The sequence below is a fragment of the Necator americanus genome, chromosome V (assembly GCF_031761385.1).
Source record: "Necator americanus strain Aroian chromosome V, whole genome shotgun sequence".
NCBI lineage: Eukaryota > Metazoa > Nematoda > Chromadorea > Rhabditida > Ancylostomatidae > Necator > Necator americanus.
Window position 1 is genome coordinate 34,285,569 of NC_087375.1, and position 14,309 is coordinate 34,299,877.

The 14,309-nt window shown below is 40.4% G+C and overlaps 2 protein-coding genes across 2 annotated transcripts; both read right to left on the minus strand.

Annotated features, from left to right (window-relative positions):
• Positions 1 to 511: 511 nt before the first annotated feature.
• Positions 512 to 11,550, minus strand: RB195_016078 (uncharacterized protein; the record flags this gene model as incomplete). The annotated part of the gene is made up of 9 exons (XM_064207073.1): positions 512 to 809; positions 3,172 to 3,220; positions 3,847 to 3,888; positions 4,118 to 4,198; positions 5,052 to 5,124; positions 5,650 to 5,739; positions 6,096 to 6,179; positions 11,347 to 11,426; positions 11,526 to 11,550. The coding sequence occupies 9 exons, from the start codon at positions 11,548 to 11,550 to the stop codon at positions 512 to 514; spliced, it is 822 nt and encodes a 273-aa protein (XP_064062954.1).
• Positions 8,720 to 9,175, minus strand: RB195_016079 (uncharacterized protein; the record flags this gene model as incomplete). Its single annotated transcript, XM_064207074.1, has 1 exon — positions 8,720 to 9,175. The coding sequence occupies one exon, from the start codon at positions 9,173 to 9,175 to the stop codon at positions 8,720 to 8,722; it is 456 nt and encodes a 151-aa protein (XP_064062955.1).
• Positions 11,551 to 14,309: the final 2,759 nt, after the last annotated feature.

Genomic DNA, 14,309 nt, shown 5'->3' on the forward strand with positions numbered 1-14,309 from the left:
GCAGTCGGTTACAAGTCCGTTGTAATCACACGGTCTACGGTTTGAAATCGTCTTAGTGCAAATCAATCCTTTCATTCCTCCGGGGTTGATGATATGTTACCAGATCTGTTTGGGAGGATAAAACCATCGACTCAAATATCCGTTGGCTCCACAAGTTGTCGAATAGGCCAACATGCGTTCCAAAGCTCAACTATAACGAATTCCAGTGAAACGCGTAGGCGTATCCCAATTGGACTGATACCCCAGTGACTTTATCTTTTGACTTCATAATTGAACAGTTCCGAGAAGCGTTGGTTTATATGTCACTCATAAAAATCAGAGTAGTTATTGAGTTTTAAAAAGATCTAAAAAATTGTATTGAGTAGCAAAATCGTGTTGAGTAACCATTTTGTTCGATGATAAGAATGTCAGTATCTAGGATTCACTTAGGTGCAAGAAAGCTTATTGCAGTTGTTAGAAGAAACATTCAAAGTATCATTTATCTTTATTTACTTGACATTATGCAAAGTTCCTATCTGTTGCTCCTTGACTTTGTGTTACATGTATTCTTATTCGCACTCTCTGGCCTGTTATTTCCATGGCTTTTCGTGCTCGAGCGAGTGTTAGTGCTCTTGGTGCTCGATGTCTTCGCACTTTCTTCGCTTTTCTTACTTCTGTCGGTCCTGAGGCTTTTCTGACTTTCTCCTCCTTCGTTTCTGGGAGTTCTGCTTCTACTTCGTTTTGATTTTATTACGATACATAAGATCAGGGCCGGAATGATGGCTATCAGTAGAATTACAGCAACAATGGCAAGAATAAGGAAAATGAACCTGAAAAAAATTCTTTGTTGAATTATCCATAACTAGAAGGATGTAGAATATAAAAAATGCGCAAAATATGTTGCACATTCTGAAGATTTTTTAACTCAGATGGTTAGGATCCACTAATTTGCGTGAACCAAGCAATTCACTGGTTACCCTAAAATCCCATAGATAAGAGCGGTCCATAGATAAGAGCGGTTTGTGCTAGAAAATGAAAATTGACGTTTGTATACGTTTTTTTTGGCGTTGTGTGCTCATGATTATCGCAATAATAGCCTACAACTCTACCTTTATTCTTACTGTTTTCTATACTCTTTCTATCCTGTATCTCCTGCTATGAAACGTCGTAAATCGTATACAGCAGCTCTCAAGCTAGACGCCGTCAATTATCGTGATTTGCATGGAACCTTGGCAGCGGCTAGTCATTTTGAAGTCACTGAAGCAATGATAAGAAAGTGGGTTGTTGATCGACAAAATCTTCAAGAGATGCCAGCAACGAAGGCGATACAAAAAACCAAGCGTTGAAGAAGTTGAAGATGCCATCTACAACTGGGTTGTCAAAAAACGAGAAGAAAATAGAGCTGTCACGGTGAAAGAAATAAGGACCAAAACAAAGGAATTAGCAGAAGAGCATGGTCACCAAAATTTTAAAGCATCTGCGCATTGGTGCATCCTGTTTATGGCGCGAAAAAAGCTCTCTGTACGAAGAAGAACAAGTGTCGGTCAACCATTACCGTCTGACCATCTACAAAAATGCTCGGATTTTCGAAAGTTTAAAGACCACTTAAAAGCTGGCTGGGAAAAATGGATGAGAGATGAAGCTAAAGCAACTTACACAAAAAGTGGAATAAGGAGAAGGATGAGCTACGAAGAAGCTGCATTTTTAGTTAGCGAAAGTTTCCAATCCATTTCATCTGATGTTATTCAACATAGCTTTGAAAAAGCATTGTGTGATTTGGAAAATCTCAAAAACGATTTTGCCATGATGAATATAAACGATGATGACGAAGTAGAAATTGGAAAAGTTTAGTGTTATGTTTAGGTATGTTGGAGTCCTTGTTGTTTAATATACAAATAAAATTTTAAAAATATTTTTTCAAAATCATTTTCTACCGGTAAATTAAACCGCTCTTATCTATGGAATTTTACTGATCGAATGGGCTCTTCAAGTTCTATCCAGAGATCAAATTCCGGCATTTCTAGAGAGATTCCGGCAGAAATTCCGTTAAAATCGCTATTTTTCTATATGAATTGTTTATTAAGTGGGCGGGGTTTAGAGTTGAGGGGCGGAGCTTCTTCTAAACTTCTTCTCCGATTTTTATTTATCCATCCATCAAGTTAGAGGGGTGACTGCATTCAATTTCAATTTCATTCCAATTCATTTTTCACCGGTAAATTAAACCGCTCTTATCTATGGGATTTTAGGGTAATAAAAATTCAACGTAGTGCACATCATGTAAATTTTTGCAACAAAATTAGTTTTCTCCTTAACAACCCTTTGCTACGTTCTTTACAATAAGCTCAAGCATTGATTAAAGTTTTCATAGTTTTGTTCCTAAACGCGTTGTCTTCCTTAGACCCAAATTGAGAATGTTGTTTAAAATATGAGCATCATCTTCTTCATCAACAATTAGCACAGAATGGTGTACCAAAATTAAATAAACTGCGCCTTCGGTCTCGTCATACTGATGAAGATAGGGTTCTACGTAAGACCACGTGAAATGTTAACCAGTATTTAAGCAGCAGTGAGCATGAGCGCCTTAACATTTTGGAAGCAGGATGCTACCAACCTGATGAAGCAAAGGGTACGCTGGTTCTCGCATTTGGTACGTTGCCCCTCCACCACTGTGGAGGAATACTTGGCGTATTCTGGCCCCGACAGACTTCCTCAACACTTGTCCACAACTCACGACTGGGACTCGTTTCACCATTTTTTTAAATCGCTTTTTTTCTGATGTCGTACTGCCTTTTCTATCAATTTTGTCACCATCTGATGCCGTTGCATCGATGATGCAGTTCGACCCCGTACGACCTGACTCACCTCTTTGTTACACGCAAATTAACACCCAACCACACACTCTACATAGTAAGCCCATTACTATATAACTACCGACGTTAGAATTTCATAACCATGGCACACGCAAACTGACATAGCAGAAAATAGCCTCAATGGATTGTATGCCTAATTTGAAGTGCTCATCAAGCTCATAACCAGTATGCATCAAATACTTTACTCAAGTACAATCTTTTTTACACTTGAGAGACGCTGTGAAATTTAGTGGTTCTACTCCAATAGTTCGTACTGAAAAGTCAGCGCAGATTCCGACAACGTAAAAGACGCAGAATTAAGCGGAATGCATGAAAAGCTTACAAGTCAAAGTTGAAATCACCGTTGGAGGAACTTTTGGTCCTGTCGCTCCCTGGAAAGCAAAACTGTAGATACGTTATGGTTTCCCCTTTTTGCTAAATAAAAGCAAAATCCTTCTATATAGCAAAATACTTCTTTATAATGTAATCTTATATCTTTATATTTTCTCAACTAGACTTTCACTAAACATTTCGCCTGACCAAGTAAAGCATTAAGAGCATTGAGATATTTAGGCGTTCGAATCTAGTCTCAAAGATTCCAAACATTCTTCCTGCTCGATATATGAAGTTAAGGAGTTTAGCAAACAGTGACCAGATTTTATAGCTGGTGGTGTTTGATTTCACATGCCTGGAGCCAGGTGTTGGCACGTGCAGAGTGGAACTCTCGGGAAGGCGGACAAAATAACGAGTTATTAGAAGTTCGAGGACGCGACAAATTTTAGAAAGAACGGATCGCCTTCATCTAGGCCCCTTTCTTGTTTCTTTCTTTTTCTCTCTTTCTTTTCTTCTTTCTTCTTGGAAATCAGTTTGCTAAAACCTAAAGACGTTTCAAACATATTTGGATGTATGGGCTTTTGATAGCTAAGTCGTACATATTTGTTCAGACCCGAAGTTCGGACAGGTCCATAAAATGTTGTTTTTATAAACGCATAACAGAACAATACATGTATTTTCGTACTTTTCATGTCCTTCCTCAAATGGTCGAAAGGGGTTGTTTGTGCTGAAATGAATTGCTGATTTCTTGTTCCAGCTACGAATGGAGATAATAATGTACTGTATCTGATGTGTACATGTAGAGTATGATGTTGACGTCGATAACTCAAAAAGCTTATTGCAACTAATCAGTTGTATGCCCTCCAACCAAGGAGGAACAATAATTACTTAATGGGGAAAAGAGAGACATAACATATGAGAAAAAGTGAGAGACTGATGCTTCACGTAGAGCCTACCTTTTTCTGAAGTACTTTCTTCTGTGTTAATTACGGTGGTCTCAGTGTCGGTATCATCACCAGGCTGAGTGACGAATTTATCTTGAAGTATTCACGTATCAACATCAACAGATACAATATGAAATGGTGATTTAACGTTTGCATGAGGAACGCTAGGATTTTCATGATTATTTCTACCACAAACTTGCCTTTGCAGACGTCTAAGAATTGAAGCAGCGTAATATAACCTCAAACACACTACTTCGGAACTGCTTGTTAATCTTTCTGTTGATTGTTGTTGTTGGAATGTGTACTAATATACATCCGAGGATTTTAGAAAAGAAAATTGGGAGCTTTCTGACATTCAAGAGAACTGGATAGCTTTATATGTTCTTAATTGTTCCACCTCGTGATTTCGAGCTTAGGACATATCTCCTTTTAGGCTGGGCGTACAGGATAAAAGATCCTAAGCCAGTCCATCGAGAAATGTTATTTTCCGAATTTCCCCTAATTTGTTGTGTTCGCATGCTCAGTTGTTTCCTCAGTTGTATATTGCTGACAAATATCTGGTAACTTTGTTGTGTAAGTTAATACAATGAATTTGACGTCGGGAGCTACAAATCGCATTATGTATGATCCGTCTAGCTAGAGAAAGAATAAAACGTCTTGATTAAATTAAGAGTAATTTATCCTAATAGTTTATACTTATTGATGTTTTCTTGACTGAAACATGTATGACTAGGTTGTAATTAAGAATTTAGATTAAATCACTGCATGCGTATTATCCGTCGAATAAAGCGTAGATAACTTTGCATGTTTAACATCTTTGCGGAAAACGGCTTCAACAATTTGTTAGTTGCTTCTCATTAAGGTTGGACTTGGCAAAGAATTCGCAGGAGAACACACTATTTTATTTCAGGCAATCCACTTTGAAGTAAAAAAATTTGCCACATACCTGTGAAATTCTGCCGAAAACATCTGTGATATGAACCTCTGGTTGTGTATTCAGGTGACGACTTCCAAATTTCCTGTTAAATGACCAGTGTTCGTGAATATCTCTATATTATGACGCGCTTTGTCCGTCTGTATCTGTGTGCGTTTGTCTGTGCGTCACGAAAATTTTCCATAAAGATGGAAAACTAAGCACCGTATCTGTGCCAGCCCCTGACATGCGATCATTTTGCCACTGAACAACTGTCAATATCGGAGGAAACACGTGTGAAACACTTAATAACACAGAGTTATTTTAGCTACATGTTAGGGAGAGCGTATAATACGATACGAGTATTTTCACCTCCAACCTTTACAAAGCAGTAAAACCGATAAGTACTTTAGTTATAAATCGGTTAAAAGCAGTAAAAGTGATTAGTCCTTAAGGTATAGGTGTAAAATCAAGTGCGGGGAGTCTCGAAATAAATTACTGGATCCTTTAGAAAGAAAACTATTGAATCTTTCACCAGGCCTTATAAGATAACTTATTCTGAAGATGCACAGATTTGTTGCTACAATAGTAAACTAATGAGGAATTATGAATTAATGAATTGCATACTCACACGGAATGCTGAAATATTCATGTTGCACAAATCAGTAAAGCAATAACATGCAAATGTATGCGGTGTTTTAGTACACAATGACCGGGTGACCTGGAAGTGATGATGTTAAGAAATTAAAAGAAAGCAGTGTGAAGCATATTTGAAAGTAAAAAAGGTGAGAATACAAATGATAATAGTGAAGGAAAATTTTGCAAAATAAAATTATGAGATTATCATGCAGGAACTACTTTTAAGAACAAAACGACACTGCATAGAGGTAATCTAGTAGACCATTTGCGCAAAATTCTTACTGTTTTTTTAAACGTAATTAATACTGAGTCTGAAACAATCCCAGGATGACAAAGTCGGCTGTAAGTTCTTTTGACTGCAATTTTATCCAACTACGAAACAGCATAAGATGTGCGCTCAAAAGCTTGATTGAGTTCATTTAAAAAAAAAAAACTCACATTAGCATTGAATTGATCATAGTACCCAACTCCCCTGCAGGGTAAATTAAATATCACACCGCAGATTTTTCCCAATGCTGTCCGCTGAAATAAAATGTGGAGATAGATGGTAGTTGAGGTGTGAACGCAGTGTAAGCCTAATTCTATTTTGAGATAAAAACGCAAAGAAATGTGCTGGATCCGCAATGATTCATTTGGATATGCCGTGATTGCACACAATTGATTTCTTCGTCCAAATAGTGTAACACTACGACTGGATCTGTAAGTGTGAGTGAACCGTAAATGCTCGCATCCAGAACGACATTGAATCGGTTGTCCAGCGACAAAGATGTAGAAGAACGGGAAAACGAAGGTGCTACCTTCGGTCACAAAGTTTTTTCGTTTCCCCAGACCTATCATGAATCTTTCTATTTTGTTGTCTCATTGTTCTCCCACAAAATTAATGTATGAGATAAATCAAATTTTCAGAAACATGGAAGATACTACCGCATTTCTATAACTAATTTTTGTTATTTTTCAAAGTAGTTGTGCATTCATATCTTTACGATATATTGTTGCTGCTTTCTGTCATAACACGAGTGGTGTATTAAATTTTCGAGGGCGTCTAAGACCATTACTAATCCTTAATCGGACTAATGTTTCAGGATGACATGATCTTCTACGGAGCTTGGGAAATCAAAAGTGTAACCTATCCCTTCAAACGTCTTATTAATGCAAGTGATATGATTTGGAAAGCAGTCGCTTCCAGGACAACGTTAGAGAGGCAAAACGCGATAGCTAAAATGCATAGCGCCTACCACCATAGCAACCGAAAAAAATGTTCACACGAAACACGCTGACTCAGGAAAGAAAGCCGGCAGCTGAACGATATCGAAACCCACATCTTGAGTGCAGCATGCGGCAGGTCAAACGAAACCATATCTCTTCTGTGCGGAGTAGTGTAGATAGTGAATATCGTTGTAAATCCGTGAGCCCGTCAGGAATGTTGCTAAAGCCAGTGTGCAGAAAAGTACAAGAACATGTGCATTTCTATTCACTATAACTGCGAGTCAGCAACGGTTTGTCGTCTCGCAGTGACAACTCTGGGCGTAGAATGTGATGCATAACATAGGTACATCCTCTCCCAAGACGAAAAAATGTTCGATATTTCAAAACTTTTCAGACTTTTCAGAGTTCAGACGAGACGTAAGGTTTCGCAGGATATGGGATAGCGACGAATGGATTGATTCCATACAAACTCTCGCAGAAGATCGAGATGGTTGGGCAAACCTGTGTTCAAGGACGACACACTTTGGCGAAGGTGCTGGTAATCGCGTCAGACGATCATACTAGCCCGCCGATTGAGTCAAGTAAGTGAAGTCATTCTTGCTGGGTGTACAAGATGTACAATGTACACGATATCTCGATCATGGTATATAATAACGGGCTTATCTTGTTCCGTGTGTGTGTGTGTGAGTCATGAAATTCGAAAAGGAGGGTGCGACAGGTCCACCGGCGTCGGACTGATGCGAAGGCGCCAGACAGCTATAAAATGGGGTGCGACGGGTCCAACGACGTGCGTCGTTGCCAAAGACCGATCCTCGGCTATTGCTGCGGTCATAGGTGCCAATAACCAGCATACGTAAAATAAATTTGGCTTTCGTGCTGGCATGTCCACGTTATAAGTATGTAATGTCTTTTGTTATTGATCTGCGAATCGTTTCAGTTTCATAGGGCTTTCGTGCCGTTTTGTGCCAAAACGTTCTTCACTTCTATGGGGAACTCAAAAAATTCTGCACTTCGCATTATCCTTGCAAATTGTTTGGTATATTAGTTGGTATTGAAGGTTGGTGCAATGATGGTCAAATTTCTTCAATTTAAAATTGACACGTTTAGAAGGAAAACTCCGTAATCTTTCGCCTTAATTTATAATATAAAGAAGAGAAGGAAAGCCGTGTTAACTAACTTAATTTTACAAAACACCACTATCTGCCATTAACTTATCATTCATCAGTGAACGGTGAAGTTAAAACGTTCACGAGTCTCAATCCGGCTTTTATTACCAACAGGCTACGTGTGTGGGGTCAGTCAGAAATTAATAGATGGTTGGGGCAAAAACAGGAAGAAAACCCATGTGACTCGCGAAGATGAATGACTCGTTGCAATCGTTTCATAGCCGCTGCCGGTGCCCGTTCTTCACTTCTATAACTCTTCTGCACTTCCATTTCCTTGCACGTTTGGTTGGTTGGTATCAGGTTGGTAATATGCCTTCCTCACAAAGTGAAAACACGAATGGAGCCGGCCGCTCAAATAGTAGCCAACAGTTCACATGATCTGCCGAGGAACTTATCTTCATCAGTACGGTGATGTCGTTCACGTCACTTTTTATTAAACATCATTCAGTGATAGATGTTGGGGAAAACAGGAAGAAAACCCATACTTCGAGTAATACTTTCAAATTGTGCCTATATTATATTGGTGTCAAACGAGTGTTTGAGGCTGAAGGTTGTTCTTCAAATATAGAAATGACGCGAATTGAAAAAAAATATAAAGTCTTTCGCCTGAATTTAAAAAAAAAGAAAGAAGAAAGAGTTGTTAGAAAAGCACAATTCCTGTTTTGCAGAAAATGCCAGTATTATTAATTTTCATTGAACGGTGTTGGCGAGCAAAGGAAACACCACAGAAAGTCTGAAGTCAGACTTTAGCCGGGCGTTGTATCGCCATGGCACTTGTACGGTCGTCACTCGTAGAGAGGTGGCTCCATCGCGGAATGCAGACGGTTTTTTGGCTTTGTTGAGCTTCTGTCTGTCGTCCATCTTGTCAATTTTCACGATTTCAATTTTTTCGCTTCTGCCCTCTGAGCTAAGAAACGCGAAAGCATTATCATTATGTACGAGATTATAGAGCGGATAATCCTGGATCGGCTTATCGAACACCGTAAAGAAATCACTCGCGATGAACAAGCCGGCTTCCGCCCTGGTCGATCTACGACTGACCAGGTGTTCATTGTCAGGAGAGTGATTGAAATTTCGCAGCGCAACTCGAAGTGTGCAATGTTCCATGACTTCGAAGCCGCTATCGACTCTTCTTACATAGGTCATCTCTTTTCAACGCGCTTCGCGCTTGTGGTTTTCCAGGAAAGTTCATTTGTCTGAATGAGGATGAACATGAACAGAAGAACAACTGCACAGTTGGAATAGCAGGTGGATGTACTACAGAATTTGAAGAGAGACACTCGTGGTGGGACCTTTCTGCTCAACATTGCCAACGATGACAAAAATTGAAGAACAAATGAGCAGTGAGTTCTAGCAACGTGTGTACATCCTTCATGAATCTCGAGTTCACCGACAATCATCATCATGATCATGACATATAACAACGGGTTTATTCTGTCACGTGTGTCTGTGTGTGAGTGTGTCAGTCACGAAATTCAAAAAGGGAGATGCGACGGGTCCACCGGCATCGAATTGGTTTCTCGACGCTAGAAAGCTATAAAATGGGTTGCGACGGGTCCTGCGGTGTCGGATTGGTGCGCCGGCGCCAGATACGCATAGGAGGGGGTGCGACGGGTCCACCGGTGCCAGATACCTATAGAAGGGGGCGTGATGGGTCCACCGGTGCCAAATACCTATAGAAGGGGGTGCGACGGGTCCACCGATGTCGGATTGGTGCGCCGGCGCCAGATAGGTAAAAGAGGGGGTATGATGGGTCCACCCGGCGTCGGGTAGCTATAACGTGGGGTGCGACGGGTCCCATGGAATCGAAATGGTGCGCAATAACTTCGCGTGCATGTTGCGAAAGATAAATGGTTAAAGCCCTTTCATAGCCGTGGCCACTGGGCGCGTTGCTTTTCACCTTGATGACTCCTCGCGTACCTATTTCTTTCTACGTTCGCCTCAAGTTGGTAGCATGCCGTTCTCAGAAAGTGGAAACGCGCATGAAAACGGCTGCTTAAATAGCAGCAGGATGTTTATGTGATCTGACGTGGAACGTTATCTTTATCAGTAGGATGATGTCTTTCACGTTATTTTATGCCAAAACACCATTCTCTGATAGCTGTTGGTGAAAACAAGAAGAAAACCCCTACTTCGAGTAATGCTTCAAAATTATCTCTATATTATATTGGAAACGAAGGAGTGTTTGGAGCTAAACAAAGCAGAATTCTGATTTTAAAGAAAATGTCACTACCATTAATTTTCGACCAATTTTGATTAATTGACCAGTGGACCAACGGCATGCTACCAAGCGAAGAGAACCAAGCAAAAAAGTGAAGTCCGGCTTGAGACGGACATTCAGACTGGTTCAGTAATACTGCTTCAACCAATGCGACGTAACAACATGTTGTTTTCCCCGTATCGAAATTAGCTGCAGGCATTCGCATTCGCACGGCATTCAGCTTATTCAACGAGTCTGGTCGGTCTCGATCGCCAACAAAGTCAAGCTGCGAGTCTTGCTGTCCGCAATTCGCCCTAGAATGATGTACTAGACCTGGGCAGCGCAATTGAAAATGATGAAAAAGCTTGAATGCGTGAAGAGAAAGCTATTCAAACAACTGTTGGGCTACTTTTGCCAAATGGGGTGCCATATCCTCGAACATCACTCAGACTTTGATATGGTGTGCAGGCTTATGACACGAAAACAAAAAAACTAGAAGAAAACATCAACACGTTGCCCCGCCCTCTAGAGATGTTGCAGAAAACTGTCCTCGCTTCTTGGCCACATCCTTAGGAGACCATGAGATCGTCAAAGAACCTGTGGTCGTTTAACACTTTGCTGCTGTCAAAGCAAGAGCCATTGTGGTCTGTCTCTCTAATGTTGTCCTTAAACTATCTGTTTGCCAAATCACGTCTTGTAGTGACGATACATCCGGTTTTCTTTATTCTACGTCACCCTTAATCTCTACGCACCGAAACAGGCAATCGCCTGCGAAACGACGGGTGGCATAAGGAGAGATGAACGGAGAGGAAGAGACAACCTAGTATATTGTGAGAATGTAAAAGGTAAAGTGATAAAGCTAAGTGGTTCTTGCATGCAACATTATCCGACTCTATCGAAATTGCTGAGGCCGAACCAGACAGAAACCCATTTGAAGGGACGCATATTGCGGAATTGATTAGCAAAAGATGAGAGAGAGAAGACGTAGAATCGTCCGTTTCGTTACTAAAATAGGATGATGAAGGCATCTTCATGGAATTCTCTGGAAAACCACATACGAAATTTGTTTTATAAGAGAGTAATTTGGACGAACTAGATGCATTATGAAATAAAGTACCGATTGTGGTTGACCAAGAACACCAACGTAGCACCGAAGTCCCCATGTATCACGAACAACGTATAGAAGTAGCAGTTGAGCTGAAACAACAAACTAAAGCTCCAAGTTTCTGTATCGAAAAGAATGGTGCAAGCAATTTCTTTAAAGATAGGATCGGAAAACTCAAAAGAGCCACTTACAAAAAATCGCACAACCGCGCACCATACTGCAGCAAACAAATACTAATCACCGCTTCACTCACTAACATCACTCTTCAATGATGTTTTCATCGAATCATGAGCGGGTGGAAAAGCATGCTCAACATGATCCAAGTTATCATTCACGGAATACTTGCATGGAGCTCATCGAAGTATCACCAGAGTAGAAGATGCTGCTCTGTCTCACCTTCTTCGACTTGAAGAAGGCCTTCGACTCAGTTGAGACGGAAGCGATTATGGAAGCCTTGGACAACTAAGGGGTCCCTATTCAGTACACAGAGGTACTTCGATAGTTGTACCGCAACTTCATGACCAGGAATTCAAGAATTTCCCTATTCTACAATGTCATAAACGACGTGAAGAGGGGTCCGGCAGGGTGACACAATCTAATCCAAAATATTCACAGCCATCCTCGAGAACGCAGTGCGAAATTTGGAATGGAACGACATGGGAGTGAAGGTTGACGGACGGCAGCTATATTATTCATCATATTTATTTATTTGTACTACAACTACTAATCACATGGTTTTTATAGGGGGGCGGCCTGTCCCTGACATCAAAACCTGCAGTGAGATTGATAAGTAGCTAGTTGTTTGTAATCGCAATGCAGATGTACTTCCTGTTTATTTCTGGAGCAATGGCGGTGATCCAAAATGCCTCTTGTGCTCTGCATGCTATGGTCTCGGACTCGAGAGGGATAGTAATGTAACTTCTACTTATATTTCGTTGATAGTATTAGTTATAGATTTGTTGATAGATAATGGTTTAGTGATGTAATCCACGGTGTCCCAGAGTGGGCTAGAGAGTTGAGATTTCGCGGGTCCATCTAGATGTTTCTTGACCCGAATACACAGAGGGGATCCCGCTTCCTCGATATAATCGTGTCCACACGACCTGCATGTGATACACCACTCCTTACGTCATGCAATCATCTACTCTTCCTTATGGGCAAACTACGAAACTGAGAGTTGTGCAGAGTCGGTCATACGCACGACTACGTACCAGCTGACACTTGATTCGACGAGTATACTTACCCTAACAGTTGTTGCCCGTTGCCAGGTACTATTCATGGGGATTCATCAACGATTCGACAAAAAACATCTAATTGATAGCTCGGCTAGCTCATGCAAGTCATTGTATGGGCTAGACGCGAGTAAACCTCAAAAGGTACTGGATTTAAGAAGATGCGTTTTCGTACCTCAAGTAGACCGCCAAATACTTTGTCATTTTGAGTAGGAATAAGCATTATCGTGCTCAAAATCGTGAAGGCTCACCTCTATCCATTTCTGATGAGATCCAACACCCTTCGTGATTCGGTGTCATTAACGAATGTTAAAAATTCCCATGCCATATTAAACATTTTGTGAATATCTCACTAAAATCTCGTACGAATACTAGACCTTCCCCTGCGGTCAATCCTAAGAGTCCTAAATGTAGATTTTTATTTATTACGTCCGAACTTACCATAACAGAAACAGCTATTTTTGCCTAACTCACTATCATTCTATCGATACACAGGAAACACATTTGTACATATGTTTTACGATCCAACAACAATTTTGAGAAATCAGAAATCTATGCCTAGAAAAAAGTGAAGAAATAATCCACAAAGACAGACACGTTTATTTCCTTCAACATTCTCCTCAACAATTTCGTAACAACTTTTCTTCAGAAATTGGAGGCAAGCACGTAAACGACTGCTGAAATGGTAGTTAACAACTTACGTGATCTGATGTAGATCCTTATCTTAATGATACTTGCGTTCACATGGTTTCGTACAACCTTTTTGCTAATTATTGGGGAAAACAGGACAAAAACTAGAGAAACTAAAAAAAAACTAAAAAAAAAGCTAGAAAAAAAACAATTAGGGTACGTTTCCAAATTGTGGCTCTCCATAAAATTCTCCATAAAAAAACCTACACATTCAGAAATGGACAATGAAATCTGTTATCGGAATGAGTAGGTTTTTATGGAGAATTTTCAAACATGATGCTGCACTTATATCCCTTTGACATCCAGGAACGGACAATGAAATCTTTCGTCAATGCTTAAGTTTCATTGAAAAAAACGAGGAAGCTGTTAGGGGAAAAAGTACAATTGTACAGACAATGCCAGTATTTCTTTCATTAGAAAATAGTGGAGGCAAGCGGACCAAGCACCATAAAAAGTCTGAAAACGGACGTCCAGGCAGATTCACTTAAAGGAGTATGGCATCTTCAGTTCGAATAAGACCTTTTAAGTCGTAATTGCTTACTGCTTCCGGTGCAGTTAACCGCTATTCGTATATCTTTTACACTCGACGGTTTCAAAGGGTTCGTTGCGCGACATCTTCACTGCGCCAATTCAGTAAATGAGGATTATTGATCGGATTTGGTTGATATCAGATGCTCATGAGATGGTGACATCATGGATTATGGATTTCTGACAAATTTTACTTGTCTACTTTCTATCGTGAGCTCGGGTTTATTTTGACATTGTAGTGCGGCAGCGCCGGAGTTATCAAGAATTTCAAAGCGAATTTTTGCTCATTCTAGATGCGGATGACCCTTTTTAACGTCGGAAGGCCTTGTTAAATTCAATAGTGATAAGGATTAGGGTATACATTAACCAGTAATTCGACAATAAGGTAGTGGACCCCGTCGCACCCTTTTTTACCGCTGTGCCACGCCGGTGCACCAATTTGACGCTTGTGGACCCGTCGCATCTCCTTTTTGGATTTCGATTTTTTGGGTTCACACACACACACACACACACAAACCCACACAC